Source organism: Phoxinus phoxinus (genome assembly GCF_949152265.1).
Source record: "Phoxinus phoxinus genome assembly, chromosome: 8".
Lineage (NCBI taxonomy): Eukaryota > Metazoa > Chordata > Actinopteri > Cypriniformes > Leuciscidae > Phoxinus > Phoxinus phoxinus.
The window spans coordinates 19662700-19687393 of NC_136883.1; the positions used below are offsets into that span (position 1 = coordinate 19662700).

At 40.5% G+C, this 24694-nt stretch overlaps 1 protein-coding gene across 1 annotated transcript; it reads right to left on the reverse strand.

Moving 5' to 3' along the window:
- Nucleotides 1–7910: 7910 nt before the first annotated feature.
- On the reverse strand, nucleotides 7911–23866 carry olfcr1 (olfactory receptor C family, r1; the record flags this gene model as incomplete). The annotated part of the gene is made up of 7 exons (XM_079619981.1): nucleotides 7911–8812; nucleotides 8911–9034; nucleotides 11130–11339; nucleotides 11957–12787; nucleotides 12917–13193; nucleotides 14355–14482; nucleotides 23423–23866. 7 exons carry the CDS (start codon nucleotides 23864–23866, stop codon nucleotides 7911–7913), a joined length of 2916 nt encoding a protein of 971 aa, XP_079476107.1.
- Nucleotides 23867–24694: the final 828 nt, after the last annotated feature.

The window sequence follows — 24694 nt, forward strand, 5'->3', positions numbered from 1 at the left end:
TGGAAGCTCATAATGTACAGTAAGGTCTGAAGAGACTCGTGTGAAATCATACTTGAGAGAAGCTAGTCAGTTGAGTTTGTGGTAAAACCTTTACAGTGCTTCTATATTGTTGTATTTTAATGTATTTGATAATTCATACTCAAAGTAGAACTGAAATGACATTCATTACAAGATGATTTAGTTACAACAATTCAAAATGCACCTGCAGACTATTTTTCCAGTCATGAATTTTGTCATTGAGGAGTTCTATCAAATATTGTGCAAAAATCTCGTCTCGTCTCATTCTCGTGAACCCAATCTCGTCTTTGTCTTGTCTCGTGAGATAAGGGTCTCGTCACACCCCTACTGATTTCAGATGATTATTGAGATTCCTGCAATGCCAGCAAGAGATTCCTGCCAGACCTGTTTTCTCTATTGTAAGTTAAATGAACAGAATCACTGAGACTCTCACCTTTTGTTTTCCTAATGGCCTTTGGAGCCCAAATGGCTCTTGGAGCCCCTGGCCCAGTCGTTGATTAGTCCGGCTGATTGGATTAGCATTAGCTCTGAATCACTGTTATGCTGATGAGATCAGGAAATCTCTGTAAGAGATTTGACTCAGGTAGGCTACATTTACATGCTTTGTTTAGAATCTCCGCCTCTATGTAATCCCTCCCCCTTGGAATGTATATAACTACAATGCAATACTGTATTAGAGTCAGACTGATTTTGGACGAACCCGCAGCCGTGTTACAATAAATAACAACTTCTGAACGCGATCCCAACTGTCTCACTGGTCCTTGCTTCGATGAAAGAAAAACTTTACAACAGGACTTAGACAAAATGTTTAATATTTACAACTCTCATGCCCCTCCCCCACTACCAACGAGCACCCGCCCATCGTCAGTGCATGTGTACCTGATTTTCTGTGAACGCGTCCGTCTCTTCAACATCGATCAACACCATAGACTCGGAGGTAGGCTGCCCTGGCTAATCTATCCATAGATAGCAATAACCGAGGAATTGGAAGCTTGCTATTAGATTTTCTCTCTGCCATCACGCTTCGTGCAATCTTCAGGCGAACTTCAGGCGTGTCGTGTGCATGTGATATTGTAACGTCCGCGTCTGCGCGAGGAAGGGGGATCTGTGATTTGTGCACGACCTGTGATTGACAGTCAGATCTCACACCCCCTTGCACTGATTAGACCCGATGATCCGGGACGGTGGATCTTTGCAAAAGAAAATAACACGCTCCAGGTGGAGTTAGAAGCTCTGAACTCGAACTCGAACATTATGTTGGCATTAGTGGAATTGCACTAGCATGGTTTAAATCATACTTATCTGACCGTTATCAGTTTGTAGCAGTAAATGAAGAGATGTCTTATCAATCACAAGTTCAGTATGGCGTACCACAAGGCTCAGTACTAGGACCGCTGCTGTTCACTCTGTATATGCTACCATTAGGAGATATCATTAGGAAACATGGAATTAGCTTTCACTGTTATGCCGACGATACTCAGCTGTATATTTCTTCAAAACCTAACGAAACCTACCAATTCACAAAATTAACGGAATGCATAGCTGATATAAAAAATTGGATGACTAGTAATTTCCTACTACTAAATTCAGAAAAAACAGAGATTCTAATTATTGGACAAAAAACTTCCACACGTAATAACCTAGAGTACTGTCTAAAACTTGATGGCTGCTCTGTTAAGTCTTCGTCGTCGGTTAGGAACCTGGGTGTGCTCTTTGATACCAATCTTTCATTTGAAAGTCATGTGTCTAGTATCTGTAAAACCGCTTTCTTCCATCTTAAAAATATATCTAAATTACGTCATATGCTCTCAATGAATAATGCAGAACAATTAGTTCATGCGTTTATGACCTCAAGGCTAGATTATTGTAATGCTCTACTGGGTGGTTGCCCTGCACGCTTAATAAACAAACTACAGCTAGTTCAAAACGCAGCAGCTCGAGTTCTTACTAGAACCAGGAAGTATGACCATATTAGCCCTGTTCTGTCAACACTGCATTGGCTGCCTATTAAACATCGTATAAATTTTAAAATATTGCTGATCACTTACAAAGCACTAAATGGTTTAGCTCCGCAGTACTTGAGCGAGCTCTTAACGCATTATAGTCCTTCACGTCTACTGCGATCTCAAAATTCCGGCCAGTTAATAATACCTAGAATATCAAAATCGACTGCTGGCGGTAGATCCTTTTCCTATTTAGCACCAAAACTTTGGAACAGTCTTCCTACCATTGTCCGGGAAGCAGACACACTCTGTCAGTTCAAATCTAGACTAAAAACACATCTCTTCGGCCTAGCATACACATAACACATTATAGACTTATATAATTAGGCTGCATAGTTTAGAACAGCCGGGACCGGGAACACTTCCCGTAAATCCTGATGTACTTGGTACATCATAAGAAGGGTGGCGTCTACGCTAATATTAGTCTCTCTGTCTATCCCGAGGTTTTACTGCTGTCCACCGGAACCAGGCCGTATCCAGATCTGATGAAGGACCAGCGCCTGGACACGACGACGACGCCGCTGACCTGAAGTGTCAACCAGTCTCTCCTCCTCTCCACTCCGACTTCAACCAACCGGAACTGGACAAATACTCTGATTCATTCTGAACTTCATACACTGTTCACTCATTGGCCAGAGGAGAACTGGCCCCCGACTGAGCCTGGGTTCTCCCAAGGTTTTTTTCCTCCATTCTGTCACCTGATGGAGTTTTGGTTCCTTGCCGCTGTTGCCTTACCTTCTGGCTTGCTTAGTTGGGGACATTTAATATTCAACAATATTATAGATCTGCCTTAAAGGTGGATGATGATGAAATTGTTTTTTTTGTATTATTTTCATGTTATCACTGTGAAGCTGCTTTGATACAATCTGTATTGTAAAAAGCGCTATATAAATAAAGATGACTTGACTTGACTTGACTCTGTTTTTTTTCTAAAACCACCTTATTTATGTTTTTCTGTCGGATTATACATGGGTTTCTGTGCAACGTCATCACGTAGATGCGCGCGCATCTAAGAGGCAGAAAGCAACAGTCTTTACGGCTATATCTAGCAGAAGCAGCGATAACGCGGAGCTGTTGTGCTGTAAACTAACCTAAATGCATAGGGTATGTCATGTTTTTATGATTCGCAAACTTAGTTGGACAATTTCATACTAGTCAACTAACTAACTTTTTACATAATGTTATATTAATATGCAAATGAAACACAAGCAAACAGATTCAACTCTGAAATTGCAGTTTATTATTGAGTCAACAAGAATTTACAAACAATGCGAAATCTACGTTAATTACAATGTTCTTTTACAGAACTCGGCATAACATATAGCGGTCTTGCCTCTTGGATGCGCGCGCATCCGGTATTGTTTGTATACAAGAAACCTGTGTATAGTATCAATTTCACTGAATTTTATCAAAAAAATGTTGCCGACGGCAGCTTTAAACGATTCAGACAAACATAAGTCTGCAGGCTACAACGTTAAAGATAAATAGCCTAACTAATTTATATAAAGTTATGAAACTAAACTTTGCCCTCAGCCAAAAAACGTTTTGCCAGGGAACAAATTATAGATTAATGAGATCAAAGATCGCCCGTTAGATATAGCCTACACAAGAAAAATTATATCTCATGTTTAACAATTAGACTAGAGACATCGGCCAGCGGCAAACGTCAGAAAAACTAACCGAGGTAAAGGCTTCCAGGCGGGATACATGAGCGCTGAGCACCTGGTGATTGCCTGATCTCACAACTCTGAAAACGTCAGATCAAAATTTTAAATAGGAGCTATCTGTATAAATAAATAACATATTTGAGCTTTAAACAACTACATTCTCAACTGAAAAACTATTAAAACTACATTTCGTGACACAATAACAGTAGTAATTTCGCAGACTTTCTCCTCTGCTATTGACGCAGCTTGAGATTTTAGGTTAGTTAGCAACCGTTTTGCTCCCCCATTGGTTAGCTGTTCGAAACGTCACGACACTACAAGGATTCTGGGTAATACCCTAAAGCAAAGTGAGTTCTGATGCGCACTTGCGAAAGGGGTGCATTAAGTGCGCTGATGAGCACCCCTGGAGAACATCATTAGATAATCGGGACACCCTACGGTCTTGCACCCCTTAGCGAGAACACGCATGGAGGGGCACAAGGGCGCAAGTCCGGGTATTGGGACAGGGCCAGTGAATTCATTAACCGTGACAGGCGTCTCTGAGAGGTCCATCCATGCCACCTGGCCTTCTTGAGTTGATTAAGATCTTTTTGAAGCTCACAAGTTTGAGCTGGGAGTTTTTGGGGGTGTTTCTGCTTACACTCTCACATGCCCCTAAAGGTGTCAATGGAGCAATTTGATGCAGACTCTTTGGCGCTGGACCTGTGATTTACATGAAATGAGTCAATAGGTTAAAAGCTTTCTGAATCTTAGAATGAAATGAGTCATCCTGATTTCATCCAGATGCTACAAAAGGCACAATATTAACATCAAATATGTTGTACAAAGATTGGGTAATAATCAGCCAGGTCCTCTACACTGACACAGACAGGAACGAGTCAACGAGACTAAAGGCACTGATTGGTATTTATTTATTTTTTTAATTCTTTATTTTCAGTCAGCAAAATATAATTACAGTATAAAAGTAGTAATAGTATCGGTCCTTTTTTTTTTTTACAGAACATACAGATGGTACTCAACCAGAATACGACTTTTACCGCCGCCGTTCCCGCGGTGGTAAAATTGCGGGTGTGTATTTGCTGCCTTTGACCGCTAAGATGCGTTACATTCGTAGACTTTGAAAAGTGTCAGTTTATTCTCTCTATTGCGTAATCTGCCGCCGCGCCGCGGCTCATTGAGAGTGGTTGAAATGTGGTAACAGATCAATTCAAGTGAAAGATGTAGTTAAACGAATTCATAATCACAAGACTGAAATTAAATGTAATACATTTAATAAATAATGAAAACATTTCAGCACAAAACATTGCAATAGAAAAATATTAGGCTACATCAATGAGGCTTTGTAAGAGCATAAAACGTGATGTTAACAGCGGTCCGACGATAGCTCAGTGGACAACGCAACAGCACGAGCTTCACGGAGTTTCAAGCGATGCGAGATCGAATCTCAGCCTTGACTGACAGCGTTAAATGTTTTACCATTCTTGATGCTTAGATATGTAACTGTTTATTGAAGTCAAGCGTTTTGTTTAATTATCAATGGCACATTTCAACATAAATTTGCTACATTTCAGTAGAGGACAGACGAGAAAACTGATGAAGGAAGATTATCAGCCGATCGCGTCAGAAAATGAAAATGACGAAGCTTTAATCTGCTAAATTATTGTTTTGTGAATCATTCACGAAATTGAGATGAATGACATTGATACCCGCCATAGCAAAGGAAGACATTTTTAAAAACAGATCCTGGGCATTTCAAGGTTTAAATAAAGTGTCGGGGGCAGTTTATTTATTTAAAACAGGGTTGCATCGAGTTAAGAGTTTATTTTCTAAGTAAGAAACAGAATCTTATTCTTGCGACATTTTAAATCTGTAGGCTATTGCCAAAGAAATTGCAGCTAAATAAACAAACAGTAGGCTTGTCTACAAAACGAAAATAGTTCAAACAAGCAACATAAAATAAGATCATGCGTTTTTCTTTGCTTCTCTCTCGCGCTGGATCTCTTTTATTTTATTTTATTTAGTCTCCCTGCACTGCGCGCGCCAGGTCTCTCTCGAAATTAAACATTTCAGGGTAAAAACCCATCATACAGCTGATAATACTTATGTCGCTGTGTGTCATCCATACAAATCACGAAAAAAAACTGTAACAAATGATTTAGCCTTTGTTGCTTCAAAGACACAGCATGACTTGTTGAATTCACCGTACAATAAAACTAGGTGGATCGCGAATAAAAGAGCTCTGTATCTGCTGCTCACTTGCATTCGTTTAGTTGGCAAGAACGCGTTTCGTCGATAGTTCATGTTTAGATAATGCCAGATTATTGACACACACACTGCTCAAACATGTTAAAATTCTACAAAACAAATGGTTTTTTTTGTTGAAACAAATGGATTGAACACTTCAACTGAAAGTGTGTGTGAAACCCCTTTAAATACAATACATAAAACTACAATATTTATAATTTAAGGGCCTACATTTGGACACATCGAGAGATTTATCTTTAAAAGTATGTTGCCTTTGCCTGGTCATCAGGCTCACCCTGCATATGAAAGACAGAACATTTAACACCTCCTGAACCCCCAACCCCCCACAGGCTATCCGAGTTTAAGACCGACTTAAAACAAAGAGAATTCGCAATTCACACTTAATTCTAGACATTAGCATTAGGCTACTAAAGTGTTGATAAGGAAATCATTTAATTATTTAGGCTACATGTAGGCAAGTAAGCTAATATTTCTGTCATAAAAGTGTATTACTAAACATTTAATTATTTCAATAATTGAAGAAATAAAACGCTACCTCGGTTTGGGCCAGCTTTTTCCAAGCAAACCTAAAGACAAACGCATGTTCATTTGTTCAAACGCATGTTCATTTGTTGTCATGAATACAATGTTCAACTCAATGTTAAATTCCACGGGGATCTTTGGATCCTTACAACCAGGGTGCGCAATTTGTGAATTAGCTATTATTATTATTTTATATATAAATCTCGAACCACAGTGCTTGCTGCTGCTTAACTAAATAACATTTATAGAATAATTATAATTATTATAATTATTATAATTATTATAATTGGTTATCTAATGAATTCAAATCTAATTAAAATTACTAAATGGCAGATCATAATGTTCAATTTTGATAAAACCAGAATAACAATTTATTAGACCAAATTCTCAGGTTGTCCTAAAGGAAACATCCCAACATATATAGCAGGTTTTGAATAAGCTGTTTTATTATTATACATATATGATGTATAATAGGTATACGATGATGTATATGATGTATATCAGGTATAACGTACCTGAGACCCTGGGTAAAAGATTTGGGTTTTGTTTTGGACGATAATTTAAAATTTGATCGCCAAATAAACTCTGTGGTAAAATCGTGTTTTTATCAGCTATGTCTGCTCGTTAAAGCAAAACCGTTTCTCTCATTTAAAGATCTTGAGAAATTAATTCACGTTTTTATTTCATAGAGATTGGACTATTGTAACTCATTATATCTGGGAATTAGTCAGCAAACACTATCTCGTTTACAATTTGTCCAAAATGCTACGGCCCGTTTTCTGTGCGGAAAAAAGAGAGAGAGCATATCACCCCGATTCTAAGATCATTGCACTGGTTACAGAGTAGAATTTAAAGTATTACTTTTAGTTTATAAATCTTTAAATGGATTAGCACCAACGTATCAAGTAGAATTATTAATGGAACAAAAGCCTGCAAGGTCTCTACGCTCTTCAAATCAAGCCTTACTGTCTACCCCAAAATCGCGGCTAAAGCGCAGAGGAGATCGAGCGTTTTGCATCGCTGCACCAAGACTTTGGAATACTCTCCCAATGGAATAATAGCTTAAGACAGGCTCCATCTCTTATTATTTTTAAATCCAAACTTAAAACATTTTTATTTTCAAAAGCTTTTGATTAAAGACTGTCTTTTTGTATGTGCTTACATGTTTTTTTAAATATTAAGTTTCTTATTGATTTGTGAGTCTATGTGGAAAGCACATTGGTCAACAGCTGTTGTTTTTAATAGTGCTATACAAATAAATTGTCATTGTCATTGTCATGATCACTTTTGTGCGTTTTAAAAATGTACTTGTGAAAAAAAATCTCCTGGACAGATTTGAGAAGCACTGAATGAATGACATAAAGAAACATGGCTGTGACTCAGAACAACTTTATTATAGGGAAACAGAATCACAAAACAGATATCAAATACATAATTATGGTTTTCCCATAAGAAAACTTTTAGTGTTGTTTTCTGGCTTGAGTAAAATAATATAACATTTTGGGACAAAGATACAAAACAAGAGTCCAAAACTAGAGGCCAAGATGGCAAAAATTTCCACAGCTACGCTATACTTCCCTGGTGAGCTCACATATGCTGGCACAAAAGTAATCCACACAGCACAAAAGATCAGCATGCTGAAAGTAATGAATTTCGCCTCATTAAAATTATCTGGAAGTTTGCGGGCAAAGAAGGCCAACAGGATGCAGATAGCAGCCAGAAAGCTAATGTAGCCCAGTACACAGGCAAATCCCACAACTGACCCAACTGTGCACTCAAGGATGACCTTTGAACCCTGGATTCCAAAGTTACGGCGAGGTGAAGGCGGGCTGACAGAGAGCCAAATGGCACAGATAACCACCTGAATGCAGGTAAAGACCAGAATGCTTTTTCTCTGCTGGCCCGGTCCAAACCATTTGATAAGAGCTGAGGATCCAGGTCTAGCGGAGTGGAATGCAGCTAGAACCACAATAGTCTTGACCAGAATACAGGAGATGCACATGACAAAACTGATCCCAAACACAGCCTGTTGAATCCTACATGACCAGAGTGATGGCTGGCCTACAAATACTAGCGAACACAAGAAGCAGAGTTTGAGAGACAGCAGGAGCAGGAAGCTGAGCTCTGAGTTGTTAGCTTTAACTATCGGAGTGTTTCTATGGTACAGGAAAATAACAGCCACTGTAGCTGTAATGACAGCACCCGAAACAGCAACACCCATCAGCGTAATGCCCATTGTTTCTCTAACAGAGAGAAACTCAGTCTCACGGGGCACACATTCATTTCTGAAACTATTTGACCAGAACTCTTGGGGACAGCGATAACATTTTATTGAGCCTAGGGGGGGAAAAATCAAAAGAGGAACATTAAAGCTCTATGGTGTTTAGTGACTTAATAAATTAGTATAAAATATAGTGTTAGAGAACATTAATGACCTGTACTATTGCTGATTTCCCCCTCTGTACATGGCAGGCAGTCAAAACAGCACACTGGAAGACCCTTCTTAATAGCTTTACGTGTCCCAGGGGGACACTCAGAAGTGCACTTGGATACAGGCATCTGGTAACATGACATAAGGAAGGCATTTAAAGGCAATAGACAATGATTATTTATACAACTTACATACATTGTATGTCTGGCATTTAGCAAGACCCATAACCAATACATACAAACACTAGGCCTATTTAACCCCCTGGGGTCGGCAAACGCGCGGGCGCGTTTTGCTCGTTTTTTTTTACATAGCAGCAAAATAGACCTAAAATACTCAGTCAGTTTTGGTCATACAGCCTTAAGAAATATGAGAAAATAAGCTGTTAAATGTCTACTTTTTTATGTGTCCACTTACAATCGAAATAAAACATTGTGCTTTTGTAAAATAAAGAAAGTAAACAGGGAGTGCTTTATGCCTCTCCGTCTCCGTGAACTTTTTTTCTGAAGCACGTTTCTAAAATTAAACAAATCTCAGCGAATACTATTCACTCAGACATGAGCTATATATCTCTATAATCATTTAAGTGTGTAGTTTTAAATTATCTAATTCAAAACTAAAACAAATATTCTCTGTTTATGTAATCTATATAAAAAGAGCGAGAGATCAGCTGTGCTCATTATCCTTCTGGCACCTCATTACTCCGCTAATGTGACACGCCCATCGAGAGCGCGCGCTATTCAAACGCAGATAATCTGAAGCAACACATGCAAACCAGTCAACGCCCACAACAGCTGGACAACACGCTCGCTGTGAGGAATAATAATATCGTGATAATTCTGGAAATTTTACCTCAAACGTGCTGGAGTAGCCGAACAACGGATCCAGCTGCAGATCATCAGTAAGTGCTTTGTTCTAATCGCGATATGAAATGGTGTCTGTAAACCGCAAAAGACTGTTTAAATTTGAATCGCGTTTCTGTGTTTGAATGAATGCACGGCACATATGCATGTTGTTTACTACAGCTCGCGCGAGTTTCGCTTTTAGCAAACTATCTTGCCTACTGAGATGAGTAAAAATCGACTGAATACGTTGAAATAAAATGTATTTGTATAAGCAACATATTAAACTGCAAATTAACATTTATGCCCTAATATAGGCTATATTATAAAAGACCATATGTTACAGACGAAATATGAAAGACAAAATTTCGTTTTGGATAGATTATTTATAAAGCTTTTACTGCCACATCAAAACCTAATTTACAAGGTGCAAACAAAATCTTAAAAGGTCATAAGCCTTCTCTATAAATTATTTTTGTGTTTTATTAGTGACAAATTTGGGGAGAGGATAGCCTACATAATCCAAAACTTTCTGAAAATACGAATGAGAATTAACTGCACAATTACTAGAAATGTTTACCTTGGATATTATACAATTTGCAAGCATACAGTTTGTGGAAAAATACACTTTTTTTCAAGATGTTTCCAACTCTGAACCAATTCTGTAGTAATATATATGTATATATATATATATATATATATATATATATATATATATATATATATATATATATATATACCGGTATATATATGTATGTATATATGTATGTATATATGTGTGTGTGTTGTCTTTGCATTTTTTCTTGTAGCCACAGTGACACCTAAGGCTCATTAGTATGCACTGCAGCATTAGCAGGTCTTTGTCTCCTCAGGTGTGAATGAGGACATTATTCATGACCTTGTTGGATCATTCACGCCCACCTGCATATTGCCTTTCCAAACAAAAAGTGTCTTACAAAATTTAAATCAATCTATTGTTTAATGTGAACGATTAGCCCGGATGATTTTCAGATCATTTTGAAGTAAATACTCTAGCCGACAAGATCCATTAGTCAAAAGTATTGTGGGAATATGTGAAGTTGGTCGTTTGTGGTCTTATATCAGACAATTTAAGTTTGAGTTTTTTGAATAACCACGCATAAATAATATTCTCTCAAAAATGCAAACATGTACATATATGTTGCTCACATATTATGATAGCCATGTTCGTGCTAAATAGAGTGTAATTACACCTTTGCCATTAATATGTTTATAAGCAACTGAAAAAAATACAAATATCAGGGCATTTCAAAACATCCCAAGGGCCCCAAAAACACCTTAGACTCCAGAGGGTTAAAAAAAAAAATATATATATATATATATATATATATATACATATTCTCACCTTCCCAGAGTCTCCAGGCCATGTAATGGCTGACTCATTAATAATGAGCTGGTTTCCCTCTACTCGCCCAATGGAAACATAGTGGAGTGAACCATCAGGAGCTCTCTGCCAGTTCACGAGGTCATAGACAGGTGGAATGCTGCCATCCTGGAAATAAAACTCCTCTCCTAACAGAGTGGTGAAATTAACTTGTCTAACGTGCTGTAAAAGCTGAACAAGTCAGGAAAAGAGAGACAATTTAAATGTTTGGAACAACCACAAAGTTGATGTGACATTTAACCCATACTTAAAATTAAACATTTCATTGCAGATTCTTACAATTATTAAATACTTAATATTTACATTATGTATTGTTTAAAAAAGGTTTGAAAAGTTAGCTTACTTTGAAATATAAATCAGACATATTCAAATTGTGTTCATTTGATGAAGTACATATTAAGTTTTAGAATGAATATATGCAATTTTATGAGTTACATACAGGTAATGTATTAACAACCCTATTAACTTTAAACTAAATCTAAATAAGCTAAAACAGAACGAGATAATACATTATGTAAATAAAATTGCATTGAAAGAGTATAATTTTCAATTGATTCAAATAAAATAAAGTAAATATTTTAGTGTAAAACATTCCACACAACAAATTAAACACTTCTTATTGTGAAATGTCTTGTTTGAAAAGTGCTTTTTTTTTTAAATGAATGACAGTCGGGTAGCTGGATTAATATTCTGTTGTCTGAATGCAATGACATTCATACATTTTGAAATGTGTAATTTTTTGGACCACTATATAAATAAATATTTAAAAATTCACATGAGGTGCATACCTGTGCTGGAGTGATGTTGTCTGGAGAGGAGCACTTTGGCTTTATTTTAGGATCAGAGTTTTTTTGCGGGGTGCACGCCAGCAAAGAATGAAGTGCATGAGCAGCAGCATATACAGCCAAGTAAATATTATATGTCACTGTCAGTTGAGAAGTATCTGTAAATTGACTGTGAACCCCTTCCAGACTCTCTCTGCCACTGCATGGAGGCAGGGCATTCTGAATTAACATAGAAGAGCTTTCCGTAAGGCTACAGCCAAATGTATTTTCCCACAAGATCCTCAAGAATTCATCATCAGGGTAACGGGCAGGATGTAGCTGCCGGATATGTGCATCAAAACCAGGTATAGGCACGCTTCTTAATGCCACACCTAGTGTTCCCTTAGAGATGGTGTAGAGCTTGGGATTGGCCAAGAGGTCACTGGTGCTCCAGATCTCACTTGCCAGGAACAGCCTGTCTGTCACATTCCTTCGGATCAATTCCAAGAGAAAAACCTCAACATCTGCATACCAAGCAAACACCAAAATCACACGGGCAGAAGAGGCTTGGACTGTTGTGGCAGCACGGGCCACATCCTTTGTTAATTGCTCCCTGAAGAGTGTGTGAAAAAAGGCCAAGCAGATCCCTGAGCCCTTGATTTCCTCTTCAAATATCTGCACAGCCCCACGTCCATAGTCATTATCGGCAACCACAGCTCCAACCCAGGTCCAACCAAAGAGTTTGGCCATCTGTGCCATGGTGCGTGCCTGAAAGGCATCACTGGGGACAGTGCGGAAGAAATTAGGGTACTTTTGTCTGTCACTGAGACATTGGCAGCTAGCCAGGTAACTGATCTGGAAGCACATTTAAAACAATATTTGTACAAAGCTTGCATTTAAATGTCATATTGCATATTTACAAATGGACAAACATCAATTCAATCACAATTCGACTTTCTTATTCAGTGTGTGATATAACCTCACCACTGCGATTTGCAGGGGACTCAGGGTCATGGATAGAAGAATGGTCTGAGTAGAAGAAGAATCTCCAATGAGGAGTTTGGCTGGTTTAATGGTACCACAAGTTTCATTTCCTCCACTGATCATTGAGATAGCTGCCATCAGGCCGTTGGGGTATCGGGTACAGCTATCCATTATGTGATAACCCAGTCGGACCCCCGGCAACAGAGTGGGGCTCTGGTTAATTTCTTCAACTGCAAACACAACCGCCTGAAGCCAGCGAACAGAACGTTCCTGAAAACTAACCACAGATTAACAATTTCCAGTATTATGATTTTTTTTTGTCTTGGGTGCCACAAAGCATATACAATATTGAATATGTGTAACATTTTTCATAAAAATATAAAATAATGTTTTTTTTTTTTCATTAGTGAGCAAGAATCAAAATGATCACTGTAAGCACTAAAAGTTAGGAACATTCTGCAGGCAAAACAGCAATAGGGTTAGTGTATTGCATGATAATTCTGTAGACTAAATCTACTATATGTTCACCTATATTTCACCTCGTTAGCATTTTTTATGATTAAAAACATGTTATGAAATCAAAACATTTTTTTAAATAAAAAGTGATTGCAAGATTAAGATATTGTAAAATGATATTCACTTGATAAAATACATGTGTGTAAATGATTGAACACACTTTCTGTGCAAGCATTCTGTATACTGTAAACAGAATATGGAATACATATTCCATGTATCACAATGTTATCAAAAAACTGTCACAATTAGTTATCAAAAAACTAAAACATGCTGCTGTTTAGAAATAATATTAATAATAACAGATAATCAAATAAAACTAATAACTAACAAAAACAGGTATTTTGATGGACCCTTTAACACTTTCTGTTGACTATAAGTAACGTTGCACTTACATGTCAACTAACTGTCATTAGAGTATTAGAGTATTAGTAGACTGGTAGGGTTAGGGTTAGAACAAGTTGACATGTAGTTGCAAAGTTTCTTACAGTCAATAGAATGTCTGTTGGGGGACAATCACAATAAAGAGTTAGCAGATATTAAGCAGACAGTTTAGTAATACTCTAATGAGAGTTAGTTGACATGTAGTTGCAAAGTTACTTATAGTCAACAGAATGTTAAAAGGGACCATTGAAATAAAGTGTTACCCAAAAACATATAAAACATGATTCTGTGTTTAAATTATATTATATGTTTGTGCATGTACAAAAAATAAACCAAAGAAAAGACATTGTGCAAATAAAACCAGATTTGGCAGTAAACCAGAAAACAAAACTAAAATCAGAGTTTCTTTCTATTGAAAATCCACCTGCAGGGAAAATCTTACAGAACAAATTTAGTACATCAAATATCGTTCTACAGAACACATCAATACACAGGTGTGAGGAGTTATAGGAAAGATAATTAGAAATGGCATATAACTTACTTTAAGCATGGCCCTAATTCAGCTTTTCTGGTGAAGCTCAGGTCAGGGGTTGCTGCCAGGTTGTGAACATTAATGAGAGTACCGATAATCACATCACCATCCTGATAGAAACCATTAACATCTAAGTTCTGAGAAGCATCCAAGTTCACGCACTTTTTCTGCAGAGTCCCTTCTACCAGAGAAGCCCCACACACTACCCACAGTAGCGGAAGCCATAATAGAACATGTACAGACATTGGGCACAGTTTGGTGTTACCAGCTTCTCTGGCAGTCTTTCTGCACCCTTGTGCGTCAGTGCAAGGCAAGAAGGGGTATTTGTTTTGACCACAGTCCCAAGAGAGCAGTATGAAAACAAGGGGCAGAAAAAACAACATGAGGCCAAATTGCATATCCTCCGAGTCATATAATTAAAGACAATTAAATAATTTTTGATGAGTTCACGCTAAGATAGATATCTGAGACACTGTTACCTTCAGACTTGAAACAACAAAGCCCCGTCTGCAAGAAAGCATCTGACAAACTGACTTTTAATTGCAGGTTTCCTGACATAAAACAAAACAGCTCTGGAAAAATCCAGCATAAACTAGCATGAATTCCAAGCCGGACCAGGCTGGTTTATGTTGGCTAGTTAGTTGGCTATTCATGATAAAACACGGCTATGACCGCTTCACCCAACGGTGCTATGTATCTCTACACAACACCCCTAGCAACCACACAAAACAACTTAAACACGTTTGATCTCATTGATGTTGTTCATTGAAGCTATAGTAGAGTATTGTGATTGATCGAGTAAGCTACGGTTACTCCGCTTTGCGTCGTGCCATGGCAGGTACCGTATTTTCCGGACCATAAGTCGCTCCGGAGTATAAGTCGCATCAGTCAAAAAATGCGTCATGAAGAGGAAAAAAACATATGTTGCACTGGACTATAAGTCACATTATTAAGAAAATTATTTCACAAAATCTAAGACCAAGAACAGACATTTAATCTGGAAAGGCAAGTTATTTAACTACACAATAGCACACAGAACAACTGGCTGACGTAACACATTAACAGTTATTCAGCTACACAATAGCATAAAGAACATATACCTGGGAGGCTGAATAGGCTAAATTAACATAAGCCAGCGAGTCCAACAAGCAAGTTACCGGTAAGCAAGTTCAGCAAGCTCCCGCGATCTCATTCCACAACACTGGATCCATTGAATTCTTCCTAGGTGTCGCTTCTGTACAACTCCGCCAACTAGAACGCCCTCTCCTGGCTGTAGACGGTAATGTTTTCTCTTGGTTCATCTCAGTCAGTATGAAGTAATTTTGATATACAAGTCGCAGGACCAGCCAAGCTATAAAAAAAATAAGGTAAATAAAAGTAGCATGCTGTTTCACCCGGACACTTTTAGAGGAGGTACACCTTAAAAAAAAGCTACAATTGGAAGCCATAAAAGGACAAGAATCATCCAAATGCCACATCCAGGTAAAAAAGATAGCACAGGGAAAAGCAGCCCCGGAGAATACGGCTGCCATGAAGGGGGAAGCTTTTTTTGAACATAAAATTCCTTGTTGAAAAGTTGCGTCATCATAAAGTGATTGACAGCACCAACTTGGAATCAATTGTGGAGGCAACCTGCTGTAGCATTGAGAAAAAAAGAATGCATGTATGGAGATTGTGATGCCTGTAAAAATAAGGAGGTCCAAGCAATGGCTGACTATGACCCTGAGGCTTTGGTGTCATACCCACAGTGGACAACTGAAATGGTAGAAAGGAGAAGGAAATCAAAAGATCAAATGCCAGAAAAACTGCCTGTTAGGGTCACTATAAAAAAGGTGTGTGAAACTACATTGGAAGTGTTGCTTGACTTGTTTCCTAACCAGCTCACATTCTTTAAAAAGCACCTTTTTACAATGAGGAGTCAGTCCCGGCACTTTAATGAGCTAAGGCAAGGGATGAAGTCACACGAGTGCCTAATTCATGTAGATTTCTCCGAGAATTACGCCTGCAAATATGCAGCTGAGATCCAATCAGTGCATTTTGCTTCCTCCCAGGTGCAGGCAACACTCCACATGGGAGTGCTTTACTTTGGAGGGGTTGAAGACCATATGTGCTTCTGCACCATTTCACCCTCAAAGGAGAAGGGTCCCGCTGCTATATGGGCCCACCTCTCTCCCATCTTAGATCACCTGAAGCAACACCATCCCACAGTGTCGGTGCTCCATTTTTTCAGTGATGGGCCTTGCACCCAGTACCGCCCAAAGGGTAATTTCTTTCTTTTGAGCCAAAAAATAGCTGGAATAGTTCCATAGCTGGAACATGGAGTTTTTTTTGAGGGGAGGCCAGTCATGGCAAGGGGGCACCAGATGGAGTTGGTGGATCACTGAAACGTAGAGCGGACGCATTAGCTAACAGTGGGAAAGATGTGCCAAATGCACAGAAACTTTTTCAAGCATTGGTGGATGCACCATCATCAGTGAAGCTGTTCTACATGGAAGAACATGCCATTAACATCGCAATGGAGGTGATGCCAAAGTCACTTCCTGTCGTACCCTTCACCATGAAAATCCACCAAGTGGTCACGGTCTTCCCATATCAGCTAATTTACCGGGATGTGAGTTGCTCCTGTTCCACTCAGCAAAAGTTGGTGTGCCAGTGCCACCAAACAAAGACATTCAAGTTCCCTGCTGATCCTCTCACATTAAATGGAAAGCAGAGAGTTGGAGAAGAGAGAGCTGTTGGAGAAGAGAGAGCCGTTGGAGAAGAGAGAGCTGTTGAAGAGAGAGATGAAGACCAACAGACAGACATACACTGGGAGAGCCAGGATGTGGTTGGAAAATGGTGTGTCCTCACATATGACCATGATATCTATCCTGGTACCATCCTGGAGGTCAATGAGACTCATGTGAGGGTTAAGTGCATGCACCAAATAGGAAAAAATAGATAATAGATAGCGCGCTCTGATTTGAACACACACACAAGTTGTTTCCCACACACGCACGCAGCTGAAATCTTTACGCACACGAGTCAGGTTTGACACTCAGGGGCGGGACCCAAACCCTCCTGTTAACAAATGCTATTGGCTGGTGGCCAAATCCTGTATTGATTTGCTGCATCTCTTCGAATCTCTTGTGATTAATTGTTGTTGTGCGAAGACAGACAGAAAGCGGAAAGATTGGGAATCGGATGATGGCAGACAGTAAAGATAACGTTGTGGGTTATATCTAAATTCATATTTAATTTATTGTAGCTGTAAGATGTTTTGTGCATTTATATCTATAAATCTGTCTTTGATAATAACTGAAAATAGGTGGAAATACAGAACGCAGCAAGGCATTTAGTGAACCTGTTGAGAGATACCGTGAATACAGGCCCATCTAACGTTAATGTTAGTGTTTCACAAAATGGTAAGTATATAAACATCTATAGATGTCAGATAGTTATACAGCTTAGTGGCCATCCACTACTCAACAGTCTCCATATGAATTCATTATGTAGATGAAATGCAGACCCAGAGAGGACGCCAGTCAGGCCCTGGGACTCTTGCGGCTGGGAAAGCACAGCGGGTAGAGCAGAATATGGCCAGGTTAGGAAATTAAAGGGTTAGTTCAGTTTTTGTGTAAAAGATCTCTTCTTATTTCATGTCTTGTGCATTTTCCACAGAGCATTTCCTGGGCTTTTTTAATTTAAAGTGGCAGGAAAACTGGCCAGAAAAAGAGGTCCAAAGTCAACTCCAGTGCAGTTCTTCCTTCTGGATAAAAACCAGGATCGAACACCAAAAGCAAATGAAGATGCTACCCTCCTTCAGGCAAGATTGGGCCGAAGGACCATAAGTGTGCCTGAAGAAGCTGACCTCTCAGAGGCAGGCTAATTTAAAGGGATATTCCACCCAAAAATGAATTTCTAAGTCTAACCATCTTGCTAACCCATCCACTTTCTTGCTTCACAACTGATAGGTGTAAGAAATTTTTTTTTATAAACTATTAATATTTTTAATGTGCAATAAGTGTTGGTCTTCTGTGCTGTTGTGTCGTGTTTCACAAGTTTCACACCGTACACTTCAACCATTGCATTGATTGCACTTAACAATGTGCTTACATTTACGTGTACTCATATGACAGTTAGTCAGAAGTAATGTTTTTTAGTTTAACAAGTTTAAACTAGTTTATTAGTATTTTTCTTACACACACCTATCGTTTTGCTTCAGAAGACATTGATTCATCCACTGGGGTTGTATGAATTACCGTCATGTTAGTTTTGCATGGTTTTCAGAATTTTAACAAGCGGGTTTACTGGAAGCGGAAGAAGGACATAATTGAGGATGTAATTGAACTTTAATGCATGCAGTGGTTCAAATTTTCACTTATTAATTTCTGTAAAAAATGTTTTGTCCTTTCTATATAGTGCTATCGTTCTACACTCAGCAGTGAGGATAATTCCAATGTTGCAGCAGGTCTGTGATGGGCTGAAGTTGTTTGGTTTCCAGGACTTGCTGGCACAACACAGTGAGACTTGCACGCAGTTATTTGTACCAGGACACTTGAAAAAGGTTTTTAAATGTACAACCATTGTATAAGATAGCCCTTTGATGTATCACTTGTTGATAAAATACAAGTTTCTCTCCTCAACTCTTTAGGTTGATGCAGAATTCCTAGAGCTTGCCCTGGCTCCCATATTCAGCGAGGAAGGATTTCTCCGGCGCCACAGAGAGTGCCACGCCCGCATTATTAACTTTTTACAGGACTTTATACAAAAGTTGGAGGATGATGATGGGTGGAGTAACATTTCTCAACAAATCAAGTAATTTCTCATTTCTATTACTGAAAGTATGGTTGAATATATGTTTTTAAATAATTTTTTTAGAAGAACTGCACTGCCACTGCAGAGAAAGAGTAGGGCGTTGGAAACATCAGTCAAATTCCACTACCGTAAGCAGCTTCTTACAGTGGCTCACGGGACAAGCACACATCCCACTAATTGTTGCACAAAGAGAAGCCTTGAAAATTCGCATCGAGTTTGACCATGGTTGTGACGTCCGTTATCGTCATCATAGCACCATAGCATCATAGCACATAGCTGTCTGCATTACTTTCCTGACAAAACACCTTGGCACATGAGTTTCAAGATATCCTTTCAGAAGCAATAAATAATAGCCAAGAGTTTGGTCGCCACTAGGTTCAAACAACAAGAATATAAGATCACACATTTCATTACCTTTTTATATTAAAGGGTTGTTATAGATAATTTAGATACATAGTAGTAAAAGCTGAAACAGGTTTTAAGATTGTTATGACAGTATTTAACATTTAATGAGCTCATTAATTTAATTTACTATTAATATAAAGATATAATTCCTTTTTTTAAAGGTCCCATGACATGAAATTTTCACTTTCTGAGGTTTTTTAACATTAATATGAGTTCCCCTAGCCTGTATATTGTCCCCAAGTTTCTAGAAATTTCAATCAGTGTAAATCGAGCTTTTGCTATCTTTCTCTGCCTTTGAGAAAATGGAAGCTTAATCGGGCTGATCTTGAATCTCCTCCTTGTGACGTTATAAGAAGAAATGTTATCTACCCTTTCTCTGCTTTGCCCGCCCAGAGAATATTTCCCATCCATGAGAAAATGAGCTAGGAAGTAGGAACGTGTGCGCACAATTTTAGTTTGTCCATGAGAGATTTCATGGCTTTTGAGCGAGCGAAGCATAATAATTGCTCAAAAATTGGATGTACAAATGAACACCTACGCCTTTTTTTAGTTCCTTCATCCAAGCCCCAGAAGAACCAGTGGATTAATTTAATTTTCTTTGGAAATGCGCCGATACAACTCCCCAAAGTTTTGCATGTCTGCGGCAAACATTTCCCCAACGACTGTTTCCTCAACTTGGGCCAATACAGAGCTGGCCTCGATGAACGTCTGAAAATAAATAAATCGAGCTACCAAGCAACAATTTCTGATGTGCAATTGTTAAAGTTCAGACAGGTAATCTTTCTCTTAAAAGCGTTCAATACTGCGCATCAGTAAGTCAAGCCAGTGACTAAAATATAAACTTCACATCTTTCTATTAGTAGGATGAAAAGAATCGTATTTAAGTTGTGATTAAATGATATACAGAAAGTGATCAAAGAACAATCTTTCCACACAGCGCGAGTTTATCTGGACACTTGCCAAACTCGTTATGAAATCAATGACGCACGTTACACTGCACATGATCGCTCTTACTGTATTTACATCATCGTGTTTGCATTGGTGAAAGCAGAGAGAGTGCAGAAACTGCGTTGCAATGATAAGATCTTCATTCTCGCGATCAACAACAAACTGTCATCTGCTTGCTCAATGCTCACGGCAACATTTTATATGATGGGAATAGATCAAAATACTTTAAAAACTTCTGACTTTTTAAAGCAAATAAGTGACTCTAAAAAAATCTAACACCCAGCAATGTGTAATTTCTTTGCATCTCCTTTCGAAAACAACATTCTAATTACTAGACAAGAAATTATATCCTGAGAAAAGTGGGTTTTGAGGGGTATAGCTCCATAGACCTCCATTCATTCTGCACTCGCCTGCGAGCGCCCCCGCATGGACAGAGACGTGTTACTGCAGCCAGTCCAGAAACCGGAAGTAACGAGAGAGTGCCAATTCTCTTCCTATTTGACATTCTCTGGTTTCACATGTAATATGTAGCTATTTCATATGCAAGCATGTCAGCCAATCACAGCAGTGGCCGGTTACACGGAATCTCACAACAGACACGCCCCTTCAAAAAGAGCGTTCAAATCAGAGGCTAAAATCAGGCTAGGAAAAATCAAATGCCTTTTATTTCTAAATTATGACTATTTTTGATCTACAAAACATACTAACATTAAAAGGGCAACCCAGGAAACATTATAAAATAACCCCATGTCATGGGACCTTTAATGTCTGCCAACTGGAGGCAAAAAAAATTAAAAGTAGCAAAGATTTAAAAAAATGTATAACTAAATACAAATTTCTTTAACTAACTGAATTGTTTTGATGCCATTTATGAAATAAACTATTTGAAAGTACAATTTTGAAAAGTTAGATTTATTGATAGACATCTCATTTTGTGTCATTTAATGTACAATACGAGATTAGCACCAGTTCAGCATATTATGTTGAAATACCACTGCATAAAATAATTACCCAGCCTGTTCTCACGTTAATGCGTCTCTATAGCACGCAGTGTTTATCGTGCATACGCGAAAAATTTGTTTTTACGTGCATTTGATACGCACTTCATTGCTTGTAATACACACGCAACCCACACCACTAATTCTACCCAAACGTATAATACACACCGTATAAATTACACGATAAACACACTGCGTGCTATAGAGACGCATTTAGTGTGATCGGGTTGAATTACCATACTTTATGCTCTATCAAACTTAGTCAGATCAGTGTTATTGAAGAATTGTCATCACAGTTTAGAACTGTAATAGTAATACTCTTAACAGAGTCCAAACTGAAATGAAAACTGTTACATTAAAGCCAAGGATTCTACTAAAATTACGAGGTTGCATCTGCCAACCACATACTCGTGGCAGATTACATAAAGGTCTGTAATTGTCACGGGTATGGTGCGGGTGAACAAAGGCAAAGGCGCAAAGCTCCAATTCAAACTTTTACTATAATAAAGCTTACACAAAACGGTAACACTCACGATACACGGTAACATATTCAAGGACCGACAAGGACAGACTGAACAGAAGCAAACTAAATACTGACACTGATGAACAGGTGACACAGATGAAGGTAATTAACAAGACACAGGTGATGAAGATGATGAGGACGATGAACAGGTGGATGATTGAGGGAGTGAGTTCAGGTGTGAAGACACAAGAGATTCTGGGAAGTGTAGTGCAGACTAAGACAGACAGGTGCAGACGAAGACTGTGACATAACGCCCCCCTTCAACAAGGCGCGACCTCGCGCCGTAGAACATCAAAGGGGTGGGTGGGTGGGCACCCTGGAGGCTGATGAAGGGGTGGCCTGGAGGCTGATGAAGGGGTGGCCGATCTGGAGCAGGAAGCCTCCAGGGCGGAGCAGGACGTGCAGGCGGCCAGGGTGGAGCAGGACGTGCAGGCGGCCAGGGCGGAGCAGGACGTGCAGGCGGCCAGGGCGGAGCAGGACGTGCAGGCGGCCAGGGCGGAGCAGGACGTGCAGGCGGCCAGGGCGGAGCAGGACGTGCAGGCGGCCATGGCGGTGTGGACCCTTCGGGCGGCCATGGCGGTGTGGACCCCTCGGGCGGCCATGGCGGTGTGGACCCCTCGGGCGGCCATGGCGGTGTGGACCCCTCGGGCGGCCATGGCGATGTGGACCCCTCGGGCGGCCATGGCGGTGTGGACCCCTCGGGCGGCCACGGCAGAGACCTCCCTTCGGGCGGTCCAGGCGGAGGCCTATAGCCCCCCCCAAAAAAAAATACTTGGGGAGAGTGACAGGATTCGGAACCGGCTCAGGAACAAACACCGGCTCAGGAACAGACACCGGCTCAGGAACAGACACCGGCTCAGGAACAGACACCGGCTCAGGAACAGACACCGGCTCAGGAACAGACACCGGCTCAGGAACAGACACCGGCTCAGGAACAGACACCGGCTCAGGAACAGACACCGGCTCAGGAACAGACTCCACATGGCTGTGGCCATAATGGCCAGTGTTGCGGTCACTGAGGGCTCAGGCGGCACATACAAGGCGTGAACAGTCCCTGTGCTGGACGGGACCAGCGGTGAAGGAAGCTCTGGGCTGGATGGGACCAGCGGCGCAGGAAGCTCCGGGCTGGACGGGACCAGCGGCGAAGGAAGCTCTGGGCTGGAAGGGACCAGCGGCGAAGGAAGCTCTGGGCTGGACGGGACCAGCGGCGAAGGAAGCTCTGGGCTGGACGGGACCAGCGGCGAAGGAAGCTCTGGGCTGGACGGGACCAGAGGCGAAGGAAGCTCTGGGCTGGACGGGACCAGCGGCGAAGGAAGCTCTGGGCTGGACGGGACCAGAGGTGGAGGGAGATCCAAGCCAGACGGGATAAATGAAAAAAGCTCAGCAGGCGTGATGCTCTCAGTCACAGGCGTGGCGGGCATGACGTATACTGCCTTGGGCTCAGCAGATCTAGCGTGAAGTGCGGGCTCGGCTGGACTGGCGTGAAGTGCAGGCTTGGCTGGACAGGCGTGAATCGTCTCAGGCTGGGCAGGCCGGACGCGAAGCGCAGGCGCGGCAGGCATGACGTGCGGCTCAGGCTCTGGAACGTCGTGATGATCAGGCTGAGGAACGGCGTACTGTGGGATGAAGCTCTCCAGACAAATGGAGAGCGCCTCTCTCCAGTCCAGACCGGAGAGATCTGGGAGCTCCCTCGGATCAACGACGTTAGCCCCTATACAATAACAGGCCTTGAGCGTTTCATCATTCAAGATGCTGGTGACGGCGAGAAGATAAAACTGCGCTGTATATTCAAACAGATCGCGGCTACCCTGAGCCACCGCCACAATCTGTCCAGCGAGTTCCCAACTCATCTTATGGTCCGTTCTTCCTCCTTTCCTTTTTTGGTCGGTCCTTCTGTCACGGGTATGGTGCGGGTGAACAAAGGCAAAGGCACAAAGCTCCAATTCAAACTTACACAAAACGGTAACACTCACGATACACGGTAACATATTCAAGGACAGACAAGGACAGACTGAACAGAAGCAAACTAAATACTGACACTGATGAACAAAAACCAGGTGACACAGATGAAGGTAATTAACAAGACACAGGTGATGAAGATGATGAGGACGATGAACAGGTGGATGATTGAGGGAGTGAGTTCAGGTGTGAAGACACAAGGGATTCTGGGAAGTGTAGTGCAGACTAAGACAGACAGGTGCAGACGAAGACTGTGACAAGTGCCACTTTTCCACTGCACAGTACCAGTTCGCCTTGGCTCGCCTCGACTCGACTCGTCTTTGTTTGGTTTTCCACTGTGTAAAAGTTGTACCGGTACCTGCTTCCAGGTACTTTTTTTCGTATCACCTTCAGCGAGGTTCTAAGCCAGCCGAGGCGAGCTGAGGCGATACTAAAACGTGACGTGACACACGGCAGACTGCTGATTGGTCAGAGAGAATCGTCACTATTCACTGTATCATCATTGCACGCGCCAGACGGAGTATCCTGAATAACCCCGGCATTTTAAAATAGTTTTGCCAGAGATTGCGTGATATACCCATTACTATCTTATGTAAAACAGCATACACTCGATTTCCTCCATTGTCCTGTGTGTGTGTGTGGGTAGCGGGTGTGTGTCGCGTCGCTATGACGACCAGGTCCTATTGTGGAGGTACTATCTGCAATGGAAAACGGAGCGA